The following is a 21,535-nucleotide window of genomic DNA, read 5'->3' as shown; positions in this document are numbered from 1 at the left end:
GATAAAACATTCATTTTCCTTCAGCTTCCCTTGAAGATAGTCCCTTATTCATCAGGGGTCGCCACAGCGGAATGAACCTCCAACTTATCCAGGATGTTTTACATAGCGGATGCCCTTCCAGCTGCAACCCAGTACTGGGAAACACCCATACACACTCATTCTCTCACACACACTCATACACTACGGCCAGTTTAGTTGATCAGTTCCTCTATAGCGCATGTGTTTGGACTGTGGGGGAAACCGGAGCACCCGGAGGAAACCCACACCAACACGGGGAGAACATGCAAACTCCACACAGAAACACCAACTGACCCAGCCGAGACTCGAACCAGCGACCTTCTTGCTGTGAGGCCACATCGCTAACCACTGCACCACCGTGTCACCTTCAGATAAAACAGAGCATTTAAAGTTAATCTGGGAATGATTATTTTATCTAAGCTGATCGTTAAATTACACATTTGATCAAACCGTGACACATAAATCAAGTGAAAGGGTCAGTTCAGCAATGATGTGGAATTCTGTCATCACTCACTCTCCCTTTACTGGTTTCAAACCTTTACGCGCTTCTTTCTTCAGCTAAACACAAAAGGAGATATTTTGAAGAATGCTGGAAACCTGTAACCATTTGTTTTTCCTAGGCTACTACTGCAGCATTCTTCAAACTATCTTCTTTAGTGTTCAGCAGAAGAAACTCATAAAGGTTTGGGAACACCTGGGGGAGAGTGGCTGGTGAGTGGATCCTGATGTTCGGGTGAGGTTTTGCTGGGTTTTGGCGCCTCCGGTGTTCCATACAGGTGTCAGTGGGAGGAGCCGCGGGTTTCGCGCTCAAAGCACCTGTCATTTCGCGCCGGGTTTCTCCCTCAGAACAGTGTCCGGAGGCCCGTGAATGCTCTCCGCCGATGAAGCGCACAGACGCGGCTCTCAGGGAACGGCCGGAGGACTGGCGGCTCCCCGGGCTGGAGGAGCAGGATCACCGGGAGCTGACAGCCGCTGGAGGAGCCGCACAGAGCCACAGGACAGAGCAGGACACACCGCTGCCGGACACCGGAGACTCCAGCCCGGTACCGAGATCACCATGGACACCACAAAACCATTAATGCATATATATATATATATATATATTATTTTTATTATTTACTTTTCTATTTGTAGCCCTCCTGTGAAATTAAAACGATTAACTTCAACAGAGAGAGAGAGAGAGAGAGAGAGAGAGAGAGAGTGTGTGTGTGTGTGTGTGTGTGTGTATTAGTGCTGGGCAAAGAGTAATCACCTCCAAACTAAGTTTATTATTTTATTGTGTGACATATGTGTGTATTTTATATAATTATTATATAGATTTGATACACACACACACACACACGCATGAAACTATACAAAACTGATTTTGTCACGTAGATATTTACATTTATATATAATTTGTGTCATATACATAGATTTTATATCTAAATATAAATATTTTCATATATGCATGCATGTGGATATTTATGTAATACACACACACACACACACACACACACACACGACCGTATTTCTAGACTCAGTTGGTACTGTTAGCTGTACAGTAGATGTGTTTGTTTCCAGAGGAGAGGCTGTGTCTGAAGCATGCTGTGATTGTTGATGATGAAGATGATGTTATGATGATGATGATGATGATGCTGATGATGAAGGCTGTTTGTCCTGCAGGACTGGAGCATCAGGCTGGTGGATGCAGCTCAGGGCAGTAACAGCAGGACCGCAGCGCTCTGCAGAGCAGCAGCACAGTGAGATCTTCATATATGATCATGATAGATCAGCTGTGTGTGCTTCAGTTAACACAGTGTACTGCTGAAACTACTGGCAGAACATCACCAGTGCCTGATGTTCAGTACACACACACACGCACACGCACGCACACACACTCACACACACACACACTGTAAAGCGCTGTAGAAATAAAGAGGAACTGAATCAGTTTAGGGATGGAGTATTTCTCCAGTGTAAATCATAGTGTTTGTCATCTTCTGTCCTGCGTGTGTGTGTGTGTGTGCGTGTGTGTGTCTGCAGGCTGCTGTGTGAGTGTGCTCCTGCTGCTGCAGTGCTGTGGGCTCCTGTGGCCCCTGTGCCGGAGAGTCTCCTGGGCTCCGCAGAGCTGCTCTTCAGGGTGTGTGTGCCGTGGCTGCTGGAGCCTCTACTGTACCGCAGCCAGTGTAAGAGACACACACACACACACACACACACACACACACACAACAGTGTAGAGTACTGTAGTAAAGCTGTTTTCCTGTGTGTATCAGTGCAGTGCCGGGTGCAGGAGCTGGTGGAGGCCGTTCTGCTGACTCTGGATCAGTCCGCCGCTGACGCTCCGCTATACCTGGTCAAACTCTGCCAATCGGATCAGTTCCTCAGAAGGTGATCTCTGCAGCTCTCTGCTGTGTGTGTGTGTGTGTGTGTTTACATTATGGGCATGGGGGAAAGTGTGCACACCCTATGAAACTCCCATCTCCACAGTTCAGGAGATTAAAGTGATCTGGGTCTGATAGAGCTGCAGCACACTGGGATATAAACAATACTGATGTTGAGCATCACAATAATGCTCACAGAGAGAAATGCTCTTTATATAAGCTTTAGTTAATAACGTTACAATAAACTGCTAAAGGATTTATTATAGATCTCATTTATTCTGATTCAGACTAAACATCTGAGTCAGGACCCATCTACTGGGTCAGGAGCAGAAACGAGATGTCTGCAACATAAGTACACTCAGCGGCCACTTTATTAGGTACACCTCACTAGTACTGGGTCGGACCCCCTTTTGCCTTCAGAACTGCTTTAATCCTTCATGTCAGAGCTTCAACAAGCTACTGGAAATATTCCTCAGAGATTTTGCTCCATATTGACATGATAGCATCACACAGTTGCTGCAGATTTGTCGGCTGCACATCCATGATGCCAATCTCCCGTTCCACCACATCCCAAAGGTGCTCTATTGGATTGAGCTCTGGTGACTGTGGAGGCCATTTGAGTACAGTGAACTCATTGTCATGTTCAAGAAACCAGTCTGAGATGATTGGAGCTTTATGACATGGTGCGTTATCCTGCTGGAAGTAGCCATCAGAAGATGGAGACACTGTGCTCATAAAGGGATGGACATGGTCAGCAACAATACTCAGGTAGGCTGTGGTGTTGACACCATGCTCAATTGGTACTAATGAACCCAAAGAAAATCTCCCCCACACCATTACACCACCACCAGCAGCCTGAACCGCTGATACAAGGCAGGATGGATCCATGCTTTCATGTTGTTGAGGCCAAATTGTGAGCCGAGCATCCGAATGTGTCAGCAGAAATGGAGACTCATCAGACCAGGCAACGTTTCTCCAATCTTCTATTGTCCAGTTTTGGTGAGCCTGTGTGAATTGTAGCCTCAGTTTCCTGTTCTTAGCTGACAGGAGCGGCACCCGGTGTGGTCTTCTGCTGCTGTAGCCCATCCGCCTCAAGGTTGGACGTGTTGTGTGTTCAGAGATGCTCTTCTGCAGACCTCGGTTGTAACGAGTGCTTATTTGAGTTACTGTTGCCTTTCTATTAGCTGGAACCAGTCTGGCCATTCTCCTCTGACCTCTGGCATCAACAAGGCATTTGCGCCCACAGAACTGCCGCTCACTGGATATTTCCTCTTTGTCGGACCATTCTCTGTAAACCCTAGAAATGGTTGTGCGTGAAAATCCCAGTAGATCAGCAGTTTCTGAAATACTCAGAGCAGCCCGTCTGACAGCAACAACCATGCCACGTTCAGCGTCTCTTAAATCCCCTTTCTTCCCCATTCTGATGCTCGCTTTGACCTGCAGCAGATCGTCTTGACCATGTCTACATGCCTACATGCACTGAGCTGCTGCCACGTGATTGGCTGATTAGACATTTGCATTAATGAGCAGTTGGACAGGTGTACCTAATAAAGTGGCCGAGTGTATATTGTATATACTTTTTTTATGATAACAATAATTTGATGTATTGAGCAGCTCTAGTTTGTATTCACAAACATCTTGGGGCCAGAAGAGGCTTACTGTAGATGCTGTAATCCTGAATGCCTCCTCTGTTCTGTTCTCCTTCATCCAGTGATGAAGTATTAGGATATCACCAATGCATCCAGGCGTATCAGAGGTGTTCTGCTGATGTTCCTGTGCGTTTGGTGCTCAGAGACTCCATTGGGAAATCCCTCAGTCCAGACGTAAGGCCGAGCGGCTCAGATGTGCAGAATAATAATAATAATGTGATCTGGAGACGCTGACGGTGTTCTGTGTCTGCAGGAGGAAGACCACAAGCAGAGCTTTCATTACAGTCAGGTGCTGCAGTCTGCCTTCAACAACATCAGGTGTGCTCACTAAACACACCTGAAACCTCAGTGGTCTGCTAGTCCTGGGTGTCCTCATACCTACAGTGTGTGTGAGTGTGTGTGTGTGTGTGTGTGTGTGTGTGTGTGTGTATTTTATTTGATCAATGTCCACATGAACCTGAAGTTGCTGCTTGTCTCTCTGCTTGTATGATGACTGAATGACAACTCAAACTGAATATTGAGTAGAGGCGGGGTTTAATTATTGAGCTCCGCCTCTCATCTTTCACTTACAGCAAACTAATTGTTGAAGGGGCGTGGCTTAGCATATTTTGGCCAATCAGAGTCATCAGAGGGCTGCTGTTGCAGATTAATTGAGGAGGGCATCCACACACACACACACACACACACACACACACACACACACACACACACACTGAATATTGTTTGTTCTCTCAGATGGAGTCTGCAGGGGAAACTGGACATCTACAGCAGTGCAGTGACCCAGCTGATGAGAAACCCGGTGTGTGTGTGTGTGTGTGTGTGTGTGTGCGTGCCTTGTATTCATCATGCTGTGGGGACTAAATATCCTCAGTAGTACAGCAAAATCAGCACATTTTTTGTGTGTGTTCAGACAGGTGAGGGTGTGTGTGCGCTGCTGGACAGTGCTGCAGGTGTGTGTGCTCAGCTGTGTGTCTCTACAGTGGAGATGGAGGAAGCTGTCGGCGGGCTGAAGAGCTTCACTAAACCGGTACAACACACACTCTACTCTTATACCGTCTGTGTGTGCGTGTGTGTGTGTGTGTCTGAATCATCATGCAATACAGTGTTTGTCTCCAGATTCCAGAACACAGGTGTGACCTTCAGACAGGTGAGTCTCTATTTCAGCTGAACTGACCTTTGTGCACACATTACTGGAACAGTGAGAGCCTCGATTATGATAAACGCTGTGTGTGTTGTGTGTGTGTGTGTGTGTGTGTGTGTCTCTCTCTGTCTGTGTGTGTGTGTGTGTGTGTGTGTGTGTGTGTGTGTTTCAGCTGTAGTGGCGCTCCACCACTCTCTCCTGAAGCTGCTCCAGATTTTCTTCAGGAGTTTCGATCTGGACTTCAGTGTTTGGGAAACACACACACACACACACTCGCACGCGCCGCCGTCAGACGTGCAGAATCACCGAGGCGTTCTGCAGCTCAGCCTGACGAGTCTATACACACTGCAGCCCGGCTGGAGGAACGGGTACGACCAGATCCACAGCTCATACACACACACACACACACACACACACACACACACACTGGCATCAGGGAGAGGCCCTGCAACAGTGAGGAATGACTGAGGTGTGGAAACCCTTCATCATCTGTGTGTGTGTGTGTGTATGTGTGTGTTTCAGGTATGATCACCTCCGCATGAGTGTGTCTGTCACACACAGTGGCAGGAATCTGGCTGAACCGGTGCAGCTGGAGAACATCAGCACATCTCTGCAGCTCCACAGCTGGATTCACTGCAACCGCCTGTAATACACACACACACACACACACACACACTGAAGACCAGTAATGCGCTGTGACATCTGCAGTGTTATTCAGTGTTTGATGTGATCACAACTGAACATGAAGAGAGGGCAGGGCATAGAGTAGCCCCTCCTCTTTTAAAAATTACCCAATATGGTTTGGTTTTCCTCATCGCTCTGCCAGTGAGAGCTGTTGAGCTCAAGCGCATCCAATGAGAAGAAGGGGGCGGGGCATGCCAGACACTAGAGAAAACACACACACACACACACATTCATTTTCCTTCAGCTTAGTCCCTTATTTAGCAGAGGTCACCACAGCGGAATGAACCGTCAACTATTCCAGCATATGTTTTACACAGCGGATGCCCTTCCAGCTGCAACCCAGTACTGGGAAACACCCATACACACTCATTCACACACACCCGGAGGAAACCCACACCAACACGGGGAGAACATGCAAACTACACACAGAAACACCAACTGACCCAGCCAAGGCTCGAACCAGAGACCTTCTTACTGTGAGGCCACAGTGCTAACCACTGAGCCACCCCCAAAACAAGCTTCTAGAGTCTGCTCTCTAAACCCCGCCTTCCCAATAACCTGCTCTTCTCTGATTGGTCTGATTGTTCTGCTCTCCTCTGATTGGTCAGATGGGCCAGTTTGTTTTAAGTAATAGAAATCCTTTGTGAGATGAGTGATAGCTGATGATCTGTGTGTGTGTGTGTGTGTGCGTGTGTGTGTTCCTCAGGCTGGTGTTTCCTCTGGCCGTCAGAGATCTGCCGTATGAGTCTGTGCTGTGTTTCTCTCTGCTGGGCTGTAAAGCGGGCCGCTGTGCTGATCCGCTGTGCTGGGCTGTTCTTCCTCTCTTCAGTGACGGGTACGCCAGCACACACCACACAGGAGCAGAGGGACATCACTGTCCTCAGCTGAACTGCAGTGTGTGACTGACGGAGAGCAACTCTCTCCTGATGCTGGATCAGTGACTTCAGCTGATCATGTACAGCATTTCCCCAATAAATGACGATCCTTTACTCTCTGGAACACACATGATGCCACATCTGATGTTTCTCCTGGATCTTCAGTGTTGTGTGTGTGTGTGTTGATTCTGTTTCAGGACTCTGGCTCACGGGACGCTCCTGCTGAGCATGAACACACAGGAGACCAGCGGCGGTCCTACATCTGCAGCTCTGAGCGACACACACCGACAGCCCAACGGAGTCATACTGCAGGTCACACACACACACACGCACACACACACACACAGCTGTAGTGATGTTTGTACTGTACACACTGTATATTCTCTCCCCTAACTCAACCCTCTCAGCACACACTCTCAGAACCCCGCCCCTCTGTGATGTCACTGTCTCCATTGAGTGCATCATGTCTGACATTGCATCTCTGAGATATGCAGTCTCTGCATCACCACGTCTGCATCCAGATACTGTTGAGCTGATCTGCACTTTCACATCTTCACAATCCTTCATCCCGTCTCCTTTATCAGCTCATTCCTCATGGAGACTGGAAAATGTTCAAAATGTACTGGTATTGCTATAATTGTGGGGACATTTGGAGTGGCCACAGTGTAAGAAATACAAGGTCCATGACCATGTACAGCTGACACACACACTCAGACACACACACACACACACTCTCAACTGAAAGCTGCAGTTCTTGATAACCTGTGCACATCTCTGTCCTCGTGTGTGTGTGTGTATATGTGTGTGTATGTGTGTCCTGCAGGTGGATTTCCCAGACTCTGAGCTGTGGCGATATGAGCGAGTGTCAGCTGACCCCAGATCAGTCCAGCAGTGGTCAGTGTGTGAGGAGCTGCAGAGCAGAATCAAAGCTGTGTGTCAGAAACACTGCGTCTCACTGTGAGTGTCACACACACTGCGTGCGCTTCATCTGTGCTGATGATGGAAACAGTAAGACAGGCAAACATTAAAAAATGAGTATAAAAACAGCACACCGCCCGGCGCCGGTGGTGTAGTGGTTAATGCGTCTCTCCCTGCATTTACTGGGGCGCTGGAGGTTTGTTCTGGGGCACCTGTGTAAGCTCAGCAGGTGTGTGTCTGTGAGTGTCGTCTGTTTCTCCACACTGTGTTTCTCTGCAGGATGTCGGAGAACGAGAAGGCCTTCCTGTGGAGCAAACGTCAGTCCTGCAGCTCCAGAAACGCTCTCCTGCATCTGCTGCTGGGCAGTGCGCCGCTCTGGGCTCCCCGGGACCTGCCGGAGCTGTACGCTGTGCTGGAGCGCTGGGGGCCCATCAGCCATGCCGAGGCCCTGTTCCTGATCAGCCACCAGTACGAGACCAGAGACATTAATCTGAGTGTTCAGGAGACAGAGAGAGCTTCAGGCTCCAGACCAGTCTCAGTCTATCTCCAAACTATCAGTATATATATAATATATGGCCTTACACACGAGCTAAGGAACTGTGTGTGTGTGTGTGTGTGTGTGTGTGTGTGTGTGGGGCAGGTTTCATGATCAGCGTGTGCGTTCAGCAGCAGTGCAGTGTTTCCAGCAGATGAGTGACAGTGAACTGGAGGAGTTTCTGCCTCAGCTGGTGCAGGTCAGACACACACACACACACACACATACACTAACACGCTTAACACTCAGAGACACGGCACACACTACCTCCAACACACACTAGCTCTGCATCTCCATCATCTGAGCAGTGTGTGTGTGTGTTCTCTCTCCTGCAGGCTCTGAAGAGTGAGTGGGAGATCGATGGGCCGCTGGTGAAGCTTCTGCTGTCCAGATCCATGAGCTGCGTCCGCATCACTCACCAGCTCTACTGGTACACACACACACACAGAGACTTAGGCCCAACCACACAGCCAAAATGCAGCTCTTACTGAGAGTTTGTCTTGTTTCTAGTCCAAATATCTCCAAACTCTTAAATCAGTCAGCATTCTCTAGATCAGTGTTTCCCAACCCTGTTCCTGAAGGCACACCAACACTACACATTTTCAAGCTCTCCCTAATCAAACACACCTGAATCAACTCATCAGAACATCAGAAGAGTCTCCAACACCTGAAGTTAATGGGTCAGAAAAGGGAGACATCCAAAATATGTCCTGTTGGTGTGCCTCCAGGAACAGGGTTGGGAAACACTGCTGTAGACCAGCACAGCATATAATGTTGTGTTGATTATTAATGAGTCAAAATCGAGAGAGAATAATCTGACAATGGAGGAGGTGTGCAGTAAATTCACTTCATTTGGACTTACTGTGTGTGTGTGTGTGTGTGTGCAGGCTGCTGCTGGACGCTCTGCAGGACACACTCTACAGCAGTTTTCTCAGTAAGGTGGTGTGTGTGCTGAAGCACTGCTGCGGGCGCGCTCTGAGGCTGGAGCTGCAGCAGGAGCAGCGGCTGCTGGATCTGCTCACACTGCTGGCCCAGAGCGTGCGCACTGCCGACAAGACCAAGAGAAAGGTGCACATTATACACACACACACTCTAGCAGCGACTGACTGCCAGGCGTCTCACACACTGATCTTCTAGATGGAGCCGTTTCTGTACTCCAGTGTTGATCTGCTGCTGTTTCCCACAGGAGCTGCTGATGAGGGAGCGCTGGAAGCTGGTGAGTTTCTTTGCAGATGGGGTGAGCTGCAGACTCCCGCTGGACCCGGCGCTGCTGCTCAGAGGAGTCAACACTGAGGTACAGTGGAGAAATGCACATCCTACTCAACCATGTAGACCATTTTGAGGGATGTAAACAATAACAATGGTTCCAATGTATTTCCTGTTTTATATTTTTAATTTCTAGAGCTCCTGAGAACCCAAAAACAGCCACATATTGATCAATAATGTTCTGATAGCTGTTTAAAATCAAGATATGATTGAATTCTTGTTAGTTATGAAATAGAATATTGAAGACTGAGTGCTGGTGCACTGTTAAACACTTCAACACAACACAACACAATGCCCTTCATGCATAAACTAACACTGTAATCAATAGAGAACTGTAATATTTACATTCCTGGTGCTAATACTCAGCTGTAGATTAATTCTGTCTGATCTGGGGCCTGTTTCAATAAGGAGATTCAACCAACTCAGAGTTTAAACTAGACCTCTGAGTGGATTTACAGAGAGATGAAAAACTTTCAGAACAGCTGATCTGAGTTGGGTCAATCAACTTTGAGTAGATCAACTCAGAGTTAACTGCGCACACACCGCCACTATATAAAGGCATTATCAATGGAGCGCAGATATTAAGAGTCACCATGAAGAAGAGATGAGCATTTCTGTCTCCAGCTGAGCTTGATGTGCTCATGCAGAGTTACAGCAGATATGAGCAGATATTGAATACAGCAACACCACTGCATCAGGGAAACAGACAGCTAGCCTGGAGAAACAGCTGCTCAAGTTAATGCCTAATTTTACATTTAAATATTCAAGAATAATAAATCAGTAATGTAATGTGTGACTATTACATTTTCACTTGATAAAGTGGGGAATTGGCCGCAATGTTGAAGCTGTTTCAGATGTAATTGCATTAAATGACATCAAATAGGCTACTGTGTGTGCCTTTATTATTGATCAGTGATAGAGGCTGATCTGACATGTAGAATGTAAGCAGAACTAAACAATAGTGTTTAGAGCGAGTAATAATCCCATTAATCTCGTTACAGCACTTGCTGAAGCTCAGTGAATTTCAGATAATTATTCATTAATAAAGGACTAGCCATTCTCGAACGTGGCTTTGTTCTTTGTGTGACTGAAATGTAGGCAATAGCTGTTTACATCCAAATATATTCATTAAATATACGTGCAAAATAACGCAGATGTGGGAATACAGCAGTGTTTCCATCCAACTAGTCAAAGAGAACTAAATCAACACGTCCTGATTAACCGATGCCAAATATCAACAGTAAAAGCTGAAATTACTGCAGTAGAAGAAGCTGCATCAGTCTGTTTTTTATTTAATAAATGTATTTGTGCCTCAAAAGACAATGTTGACACACAATGAACGCGTGGTGGCGTTTGAAGCCATGAGACGTGGAGGTCATTAATAATATAACAATACTGAAACGGTTCAGGCATTTTATAATGACCAAAACAACATTTCAGATGTGTTACAGTGTGCTCAGCCTGCTGGATTGTCCATCCACACACATCTTCATCATCATATGATCTCTTATAACAAACCTTTATTAATGCACATACTGGAATTTGTTCAGTAAAAGTGTTTCTATCGTAGTTTAGGTGCATCTTTACTGTGGATTAAAAGTTTCTCCTCCTCAGTTATGCGCGTGTTTTTATGCGTATTTTCAAAAGTTCTATGCATAATGACATTTCCATCAATCGTTTTCATGCGCATATCCAAAATGAGCATTAAAATAGGTTTGTGGAAACGTAAGGCTAAGGCCAGAAATCCTGCTTCATCTTTTAAAAAGGAGAGGAGGCCGACAGAAACTCTGAGTTTAGAGAATAAAACCTGCTCCTGACCAGGTTAGGTTCACAGAGTAAGACACCACAGTGACTGACTGAGTTAAAGTCACCTGTCTTTCAGAAACGCTCGACTTACCCTGCTGTCTCCAGTCTGACTAACCTGCCATTCTGAAATGGAAAACCCAGAGTTTCTCTTATTTCAGGGTTTTCACTTCACCTCCTTTCTGAAACGGGCCCTGAGCTGCTGAACCAAACAATCACAGGTCTTTTTCCAGCCATATTGACTTTAAGCTCGTCTGTTGTTGGTTAGCATTTCATTTCTGTCTGAAACCATCATTTCAACCCAATACCTGCTCACTAGAACATTCACCAGGGTATTTTTAGAGCGTGCACGTGAAGTTATCAGACGCATGGACACATCCACACTTCTCCACATTACACTTTCATAGCAATGACACTGTGAAAGAATAGAAGTGAGGGGGACGCAAACATGGAGGTGGACATGAGCCTTCTGTCTACAGTGGAGGTTACACTGCAGCCTGTACGTGCTGAGACGAAACAATCATAAGATCTGAGTGTGTGTGTGTGTGTGTGTGTGTGTGTGTTTCAGGCTTTTAAGGTCTTTAACTCCAACGCAGCACCCATTGAAGTGTCCTTCATCACTGCAGACCCGCTGGGCCAGAACTACAGCGTCATCTGCAAAGTAGGAGATCTGATGAGCTCTTCACACACCGTCAGTCCTCTGAGCGATCGCTTGATGCGTGTGTGTGTGTGTGTCAGACAGGAGATAACCTGCGTCAGGACATGCTGGTGCTGCAGATTGTGCGTGTTCTGGACCGCATGTGGAAGCAGGAGGGTCTGGATATGCGGATGGTCACCTACAGATGCATCTCCACTGGACCAGACCGAGGTCAGACCGTCCGTCTGCTTCAGTCTCTGCCTTTATACTCATAATTACTATATACTGCAAGTGTTTACTCCACATACTGCACCTGTGCATTCATCTTCTGTTCAGATTCATATCCAATCACCTCATGTTCAGATGCTGTGTGCCTTTATTAAATACAAACACAGTGTGTGATGGTGTTACTGTAGTTAGTGACTCTGCACACACACACACACATGTTATAAGTGTTTGCTTCCAGGTCTAGTGGAGGTGGTTGGGGATGCCGTGACTCTGGCTCAGATTCATCAGGAGTGGGGTTTATCTGGAGCTCTGAGAGAAGACACCTTGGAGAAATGGTTTCATATGAGGAACAAGACTAAAGAAGACTACGAGAAGGTCTTACACACACACGCACGCACGCACACACACACACACAGCTGTACTGATGTTTGTACTGTACACACTGTATATTCTCTCCTGTCCTCCTAAACTCAGCCCTCACAGTAAACACTCTGCACTTTACACCTTCACACTCCTCCATTCTGGCTGATTTAGGAGCTGTGATGATGCTTTGGAATGACAGTGTGAGAAGCGCTGTACAGGTAATCTGGTATTGACTGTGGTGTTACTGTGGTGTTGTTGAGGCTGTGATGAACTTCCTCCACTCGTGTGCCGGCTGGTGCGTCGCCACCTTCGTCCTGGGCATCTGCGACCGCCACAACGACAACATCATGCTCACACACAGCGGACACATGTTCCACATCGACTTCGGGAAGATCATGGGCAACGCACAGAAGTTCGGGAGCATCAAGAGGCGAGTGGTTTCACTTTCTCAGTGTGTGTGTCATCTGAAAGACCAGTCTGAATGACGGTGTGTGTTCATGCAGAGACCGAACGCCGTTCATCTTCACACCGGAGATGCAGCGCTTCATCACCGGTGGCGGAGAGAACCCACAGCGCTTCCATCGCTTCGTGGAGCTGTGCTGCGACGCTTACAACCGCCTGCGCAGACGCACCGCACTGCTGCTCGCGTTACTGCAGCCGGTGAGACACACAGGGGAAGCTTACCTCTGAAAGTCATGCAGTATAGTACTGAGTTACTCTTTATGGTAATGCACTAGGTTACTGTTGAGTTACTCTTTCTGGCCTGTGTGAGGAGTTCAGAGCTGCCGTATACACATTAATGAACAGTTTAGTCTTGTTTTTAGTTCAAATCTATATAAATATCCTGTAATATACGGGATCACACTATTAAAAAGCTCAATGAAGTTGACTGGTCAATCGTTGCGAGATCGTGTTCTCAGTAAATGAACTGAAGCCACAGACGTTCACTAACAGATGTCGGTCTCTGTGCAGCGCTGGCCTGAACGCTGACACTGCTGTGCTTGTTTCAGATGCTGAGCGCTGGAATGCCGGAAATGAAGGACGTCCAGGACTTACAGTACGTCCACAATAACCTGCGGCCTGAAGACTCTGAGCTGGAGGCCACGTCATACTTCACCAGGTAAACATCTCTGTGTGTCTCTTTCTGTGAACGTGTGTGAGACGAAAGCCTACTCTGAGGAGTGAAATATTGATCATAATTGATCATGAGATAAAATAACCTGTCAACTGAAAGCCGAAACTGAAAGTTCTGTGCAATGACGAGATGAAGAAAACAGGCCATTTTGTAGAATATTACTGTGGAATCTCCTTCCAGCCGTGACGTGGTGCAGAATACTGTCCACTCGCTCCACATTCACGGCCACAGACGGCTTGTTTTATTTCCTTCTTCAGGAAAATTAAGGAGAGCATGGAGAGTTTGCCGGTCAAACTGAACTTCCTGATCCACAATATGGTTCAGCTTTCCTCCAAGCGTCCAGAAGGGCTTTCTCAGAGCCAGACCTCCTCCAGCAACAACATCCAGCAGGCTGAGATCCACAAATACACCGTCAAGGGCAAAGATGTGGTGAGAGACGCTCTACAGACACCTCAAACACTGAAAACACAACTCAAACACACCTCCAAATATCTAAACAACACTGCAAAAACACCTTATAAACCTCAAACACACGTATAGAACAATCTAAAGCACACCTCAAACTAACAGCTCAGACGCCTCACACAACACCTGATGCACTCCTCAATTTTAAAAGGCCTCTCTTCTCCATCACCATTGACTGTGTGTGTGTGTGTGTGTGTGTGTGTCAGACGTACGAGCTGAAGGTGACCATTGAGGACGGGTTCGTGATCAGCCAGAAGAGTTTCTCTCAGCTGGAGTCGCTCCATAAGCTGCTCCAGAAGCACTTCATCGAGTCCACACTGCCCAAGTGCGTACTGTAGTGTGTGTGTGTGTGTGTGTGTATGTGCCGGACTCACGCTGTGTGTCTTCCAGGTTCCCCAGCTGGTTCAACATGTCCTTCACTCCGGGCCGGAAGATGATCCTGCTCAACAAGTACCTGAAGGATCTGTTTGAGGGACCCTGTCGAGGGGTGAGGCCGGTCTGCGCTGCAATAAACACTCTTATTACTCAGAGTTTCCAGTCTAGTCTAAACATCTAACATCCTCTGCAATGCTTATTCCTCTACAAATATATCTCAACAGATTCAGGAATTTCTCACAGTATTTCCTCTAATATTTGTTCTTCTGGAGAAAGTCTGATTTGTTTTATTTCAGCTAGAATAAAAGCAGTTTTTAATTGTTTAAAGCCATTTTAAGGTCAATATTATTAGCCCCCTTCAGCAATATTAGTGTTGGATTGTCTCCAGAATAAACCACTGTTATACAATGACTTGCCTAATTACCCTAACTTTACCCTAATTACCCTAGTTAAGCCTTTAAATGTGACTGTAAGCTGAATACTAGTGTCTTGAAGAATATCTAGTCTAATATTATTTACTGTCATCATGACAAAGAGAAAAGACATCAGTTATTAGAGATGAGTTATTGACACTATTATGTGCAGAAGAAAATTGAACAGAAAATTGAGGAGAAATTGAGGGAGAATATATAAAATCTATCAAATTGAACAGGAGGTAATAACTCTGACTGATTGAGGTGTTGTGTGATAAGTCCATATAGTGATTGTGATATGCCTAACACACACACACACCTCTCCATCTGCTGCAGAATGAGTACGTCTGCAGTCTGTTTCTGGACGGACCCGATGCTGACCTCAGATCAGGTACAGACAACTTTGGCTAAACTGCTCTCTGTAGAGATGTTTTATTATATATTATTATGATTCCATCTCACTGTCACATCTGATTATCCTAAATATCTCATCATAAAAATGCTCGTCCTACCGTCTGGTTTCTAGTCCAGATATCTCCAAACCCCTAACTCAGTCAGCATTTTCTAGACCAGCAGTAAATATAGTGTTGTGTTCAGAAATACTGAGTCAAAATGAAGAGAGATTCTCCTGAAAACCAGCAGAATAATCTGACAATGGAGGAAGAGAATAATCTGATAATGGAGGAAGAGAATAATCTGATAATGGAGGAAGAGAATAATCTGATAATGGAGGAAGAGAATAATCTGATAATGGAGGAACAGAATAATCTGATAATGGAGGAAGAGAATAATAATGTTATTTTAAAGACAAAACTAGTTTATTCTGCTTCCCCCATTGGCAGATTATTCTGCTTGTTTCAAGGGAAAATCCATTTAATCGCAATTATTATTTCTGAAAACAAGACTATATTTAGGGCTAGTCTAGATATTTGGACTAGAAACGAGACAGACTCTCTGTCAGAACAGTATTGTTTGCAGTGCTGTCAGCATGTGGCTTTGACTTGCATCTTGAATTGATTCACAAACTTTATTTCCAAATCAGCAGTATTGAATGTGTGCTGTCGTGCCGTTTCCTAATGGACTGTTTGTGTTGTGTTTGGTGTCAGGGTTCGACTCATATTAAGTGTGTTTAACAGGACTGGAATGAAAGTCTTGTCATGATGTGTTTGGCTGATGTTTTTGTTCATTTCAGAACCGAATGCTCAAATCCGACCACAGATTCAGCTCTTCCTCTCCTACAGAGACGAGAAGTTATCAGTGCTGATAAAGCATCTGAAGAATATTGTGAGTCAATCTGAAGAGAATTCCACCTCTCTGCATGTGTTTAAAGTCAATTAATAATTCAATTAATACTTTTTTTTCTAATTGTCTATGAAACGAGCCACTGTTGCCTAATGACTTGCCTAATTATCCTACTTAAGCCTTTAAATTGCAAGTGTGTATCTTGAAAAATAACTAGTAAAATATTCTGTGTAAATAAATGAGTTATTAAAGCTATTATGCCTGTTAAACAGCACTTGCAAATATATGAAATAGAATTCGCTTCAGGGCGATGCAGTGGTTAGCACTGTGGCCTTACAGCAAGAAGGTCTCTGGTTCGAGTCCCAGCTGGGTCAGTTGGCTGACCCATCTATAGACAAAACTCCTCAGTGTCACACGATCCTTCTAATAACCCTATGCTAATAATATTCACAGTATTACTCTCTGTGTGTGTGTGTGTGTGTGTGTGTGTGTGCGTGTGTGTGTGTGTGTGTGTGTGTTTCTCAGAGGTTGTCTAACGGCTCGTGTCCAGATGCATATGTGGTCACTCGTCTGCGGCCCGACCCGCATGAGAAGACCAAGAGAAAGACTAAAGCGGTTCGCAACAACGACCATCCTACATTCAACGAGCTGGTGAGTGTGTGTGTGTGTGTTCTGCAGTCAGTGTGTACTGCAGAGCTTCTGTCACTGATGTGTGTGTGTAATCATCTTCAGATCGAGTACAGGAACGTGCTGAAGCTCCATGGTCTGGTGCTGGAAGTGACGGTGAAGAGCAGGAAGGCGTTCGTCGCAGCCACAAACGTGGTTCTGGGAGAGCGGGTTCTAGAGCAGGAGAAGTGGTTCCCGCTCGGCTTCTCTGAGGTCTGAAGATCAGCTGCAGATCTGCACTAATGCACCGCGCTGACAGAGACTGACAGAGATGATCATTTCCATCTCTTGACAAGGAAGATTTGATGAAAAATGTCAGAAACCGGTAACCATTGACTCCCATAGTATTTGTCTTTCCTCCTGTGGAAGTCAATGGTTACAGGATTCCAGCTTTCTGCAGAATATCTTCTGTTGTGTTCAAGAGAAATGGAGCACTTGAGGGAGAGTAAATACTGTGGTCATTGTCATGTTCAGGTGAACTTCACCTCTAACAGGAGTCAGGAATGAAGGACGCTGCACACGCTGATGATGGACATCTGGTTTCTTCTCACTGATGTTCGTTTTGTTCATCAGGAGAATAAAGACACTTCAGCTGTTTTCTGCCTGCATTATTTTAGGAGACCGCATAAATGCTGAAAGGAGACATGAAGATGCGCAGATATTGAACAAACATGCACTCCACTGAGTCTGATGCTATTTTAGCGAATTAAATGTCCACTTGAAGAATGTTTTTAGAGCAGTTTCTTCATCTGTATTGTGACACGACTCTACACTGTTTAAACACACACGACGGCGACTGCTCACATGTGTCGTCACATATAAACACAGCTACTACAGTACAGGAGTTGTATTATTAATAAAGCAGATATCCCAGGAGGTGAGGGTTTCATTCACTTGAACACGTGATCACAGTCTCGTATTTTCATTTTGAGTAAGACATGTAAACCACTCCAGCACTGAATTTACTGTATTTATCATCTGCAGAGCTGCACTATTAACTAATTTAACTGTAATGTTTTACTTGTTGTATTTAAGTACTAGAAAAATATAACTGACTTCATCAATAAATATGTATGTCATAAATAAGATATATTTTTAATATGAGTAATGAGCAGAATAATGCCTGACATGATATAATATGAGAATATAAACTAGCCTAAAAATGACCAAGAGCTATAAAAATACTTTAATCTCTTAATATTTTACTGAATAAAACAGTGATACTTGTGTACGTTTTTCAAGTTTCAGCATTCTTATCAGTCTATTTTCTATGGATATACTGTGACAGATAAAAAGTCTGTAAACATTAAACTGCAGGATAAAGGTGGATAACCTCACCTGTATGTGCAGGACTCACCTGAACCAAAGCTGTTCCTTTACAACGCGGCCCAGTCACTTTCCAGAACCTTCACCCTCTCCGCTCTTCACTGCTCCACAATTGTAAACAGAAAGGTTTGCCACAGCAGTGAACAGTAAACCTGCAGCCTAACACATCCGTTTTTGACTGAATGTTCTCCAGTTGTGGTCTTGACTGCTGATTGAGGTGCTGACCGACTGAGGAAAGGTCTGCTGTTTTAATTCGCAACTAATGTAATGAATATTTTGTAATCGATGCCTTCATTACATGACCACTGACAGGGCTGATAAGAGCTCTTTTCCTGTCCTTAACTTTAGAACACATGATTATATCATTATAGATAAGAGGTTTCAGCTTGATCTGCAGTATTTTATTATGTCCTCATATAGCACAACATAACCGCTAACTTAACTGATCATGCTAACCTCTTTTAAAATAGACTAACATTAACAAACGTAAACGCAGCGTAGAAGATAACCGCAAACATGGTAAACTGCTGTATTCAATCCAATCTATTTGTCAAACATTATTTTATTTTAAATAGGCGCAAATATAAAAACGCTCCTTTCCACACCAATCACGTGGTTATATGTATTAGAATTGTGATTCAAAGTAGTGTCATTTGACGCAGTTGTCGTACAGCAAACACCCCAGAACATAATAAATAAATAAATAAAAACACCCCAGCACATTACTGCAGATTTACTCATATTTCTGCTGTAAAACACTCCTATTACATGTGTAGCTGAGTGCTAACAGCTTACCTCAGTCTTCGACCGTTAAAATCTGGCGCGCCTCTGGAGCTCATGGGCTCCTGTGAGCAGTGAAGCCCCGCCTACTATCATTTGATTGGTCGCTCCAGCACTTTGACATTGACGAGCGCCGTATTGTTTTTAGAAATGAGTCGAATATAAGTGAGTTATTCATTAAAACAAGCAAGATAATCTTGTGTTCGCTCTGAAATAACATTATTTTGCTTACTCAATCAGCAGATTAATTAATTTAATTAGGCTCATCAATAGATTATCTGCTCAGCCTGACTAGTAATTCACTTTCTGTTGAATATTAGTGTTTGGGTCCTGCTGAAATAAACAGCTTAAACCAGCCTAAGCTGGTTGTCTGGTTTTAGCTGGTCGACCAGCTTGGTTTTAGAGGGGTTTTCTGCCATTTCCAGCCTGGTCTTAGCTGGTCAGACTGGGAAATGACCAGCTAAAACCACCTTGGCCAGCCTGGTTTAAGCTGGACACAGTTGGTTTTGGCTTTGGCTGACCAGCTAAGACCAGGCTGGAAATAGCTGGAAACCAGCCTGGAAATGGCCAAAGCCCCTCTAAAACCAGGCTGGTTAACCAGCTAAAACAACCAGTCTAGGCTGGTTTAAGCAGTTTTCAGCAGGGGGGTAAGTGGAACAATGTGAATGGAAATTAGGACTCTTTTTTTAACCATTAGGCAATCCCTCGAGTAAATAAATAGACAGGAGGTGTAATTAGAATAAGAAATGTTGGTTTCAGCTTGTGTTATCTGGACTCGTCTTTATATCCTGATTGATCATTAGTGCAGAGGAAGCTTCAGAAGCCACTGGTTAACTTAATGATTTCTGGGATTAGTCTGATATGGACAGCTGCTGGCCACATTTCACACACGTTCTCAATAGTAAACCACATTACTGTGAGATAAGTAAAGGGCACAGTCTGAATCAGATCTAAGCAGACGAGTCAAGATATTCAGGGATCATTCTGCAGGACAGCGAGAGCATCAGACAGAAGAGCACCCTATCAAGCAGAACACAACACAACATCATCAACATTCAGTAAAATAAAACTGTTGTTGCCAGAGGGGATACAGCTGAGGTCAGAAGTTAACAAGAATTATTCTTATTATTTATTAAATTAACCAATAATTAACACTTGTGCACTGATCAAACGTACTGCCCTTCTGTTGTGTTCAGGATGAAAACATCCACTGAGATAAACTGCTGTAAAAATGCATCAGATTCACATTGTTTTACATAAATCTGTTACCCAGACTCAGTCCTGATCAAAACTACTCAACTGTTTAGAAACTGACGGGATTTTAACTCTTTAACAGCCAAATTCATTAATGATGTCACTGAGCTGGTAATAAACACACAACATGACGTATTTAGAGTATAAAAGTAATCATGGACTCTATTTTCCTCCTTTTATCAGTCTCGATCATGTGAATGATTATCAACACTGGCTTTGATGCATTGTGAGATTTTCCTCTCTAATGTACTGTTGGTGCTGTGTTTGCTCCATTGACTCCATTGACATTAGAAGCACATTTGATGGTGCAGAAATACACAGGCTTTGTTTTTGTTTGTAGTTCAGAGCGCTGAGATGCACATTTAGATTTTCTCAGACACATCAGGGTGTGTAAAGGTCTCTCTCACACACACACACACACACACACACACACACGCACGCACGCACGAACGCACGCTTGCACGCTTGCACGCACACACACACACACACACACACTTTAATTTGCTGTTATACTACATAAAAAAAATTAAAATAAGCTTTTTTTGCACAGGCCTATCTCAAGGGTTAATTCTGCCAACTGATGATCAACAGTAAGAAAACCAAACGTTCCCTCTTCTCAACAGGGAAATGCATGAGTATCTGCTGTCATGGCTTTACAATGAAAAATGTGCTTCTAATGGAGGTCAATGGAGCAAACACAGCAGCAACAGTAAAATAGAGGAAAAATGAAAATCTCACAATGCATCAAAGCCAGTGTTGATAATCATTCACATGTTCAAGACTGATAAAAGGGGGAAAATCCAGTCCATGATTACATTTATATTAAAAAACAGGTCATTTACTGTGGTTTTTACCAGCTCAGTGACATCATTAATGAATTTGGCTATTAATGAGTTAAAATCCCGTCAGTTTCTAAACAGTTCAGTAGATTTGATCAGGACTGAGGCTGAGTAAGCATTTTCTCAAAATATGTGTGAAAATAAGCTGTCACCAAAGATCTGCTAGCTGAAACACAGAGCGTTATGGCCAAACTAAGCCTCAAAATCAGCCCAGAGAGGATGAACACATCCCCAACAGCACATAAGGGTTCATGTCTACCCTAAACTCACCCCTCACAGTGATGTAGCCGTCTTTACTATTGTACGGTAACGGTATTATCAGATATTTAATTATGGTTAACCTCTGACCTTCTAGACTTGTAAAATAACATCACTTGATCTGCTGATGCTCAGAAGTGATGCGGGTATCACATGACCAGCTGTTCTGTGTTCTGATTGGCTGGAGAGAAGCCCAAATAAACAGCATTCAGCACTCCTCTGCTCCTTTCAGATGACTTGGAGAAGAGAGCACAACCAGGAGGTGTTTCCCTCATGAACAGACGCTGGGGTTGCAGCAGTAC

General features: G+C 44.7%; 2 protein-coding genes across 2 annotated transcripts in view; one reads left to right on the top strand and one right to left on the bottom strand.

Moving 5' to 3' along the window:
* The first annotated feature begins 799 nt into the window (after positions 1–799).
* Positions 800–17,675, top strand: pik3c2g (phosphatidylinositol-4-phosphate 3-kinase catalytic subunit type 2 gamma). Its single transcript, XM_056452504.1, has 32 exons — positions 800–1,061; positions 1,684–1,760; positions 2,044–2,186; positions 2,274–2,388; positions 4,093–4,204; positions 4,284–4,348; positions 4,766–4,829; positions 4,941–5,057; positions 5,147–5,177; positions 5,344–5,539; positions 5,694–5,816; positions 6,562–6,690; positions 6,928–7,042; positions 7,554–7,687; positions 7,928–8,116; positions 8,289–8,382; positions 8,519–8,613; positions 9,071–9,251; positions 9,370–9,477; positions 11,821–11,913; positions 11,991–12,120; positions 12,356–12,492; positions 12,741–12,910; positions 12,984–13,140; positions 13,491–13,600; positions 13,873–14,044; positions 14,287–14,405; positions 14,471–14,567; positions 15,205–15,259; positions 16,061–16,152; positions 16,636–16,761; positions 16,843–17,675. Exons 1-32 carry the CDS (start codon positions 900–902, stop codon positions 16,993–16,995), a joined length of 3,861 nt encoding a protein of 1,286 aa, XP_056308479.1. The 5' UTR covers positions 800–899; the 3' UTR covers positions 16,996–17,675.
* A 3,848-nt stretch (positions 17,676–21,523) lies between these two features.
* LOC130220105 (suppressor of tumorigenicity 7 protein homolog) overlaps positions 21,524–21,535 on the bottom strand; it is a 2,499-nt gene continuing 2,487 nt past the window's right edge. The window contains exon 6 of the mRNA XM_056452505.1: positions 21,524–21,535. This exon is cut by the window's right edge and continues 298 nt beyond it. The gene's annotated coding sequence lies outside the window, so the exon portion shown is untranslated.

Source organism: Danio aesculapii, unplaced genomic scaffold, assembly GCF_903798145.1.
Source record: "Danio aesculapii unplaced genomic scaffold, fDanAes4.1, whole genome shotgun sequence".
Lineage (NCBI taxonomy): Eukaryota > Metazoa > Chordata > Actinopteri > Cypriniformes > Danionidae > Danio > Danio aesculapii.
This window is presented reverse-complemented; position numbering and strand designations above follow the sequence as displayed.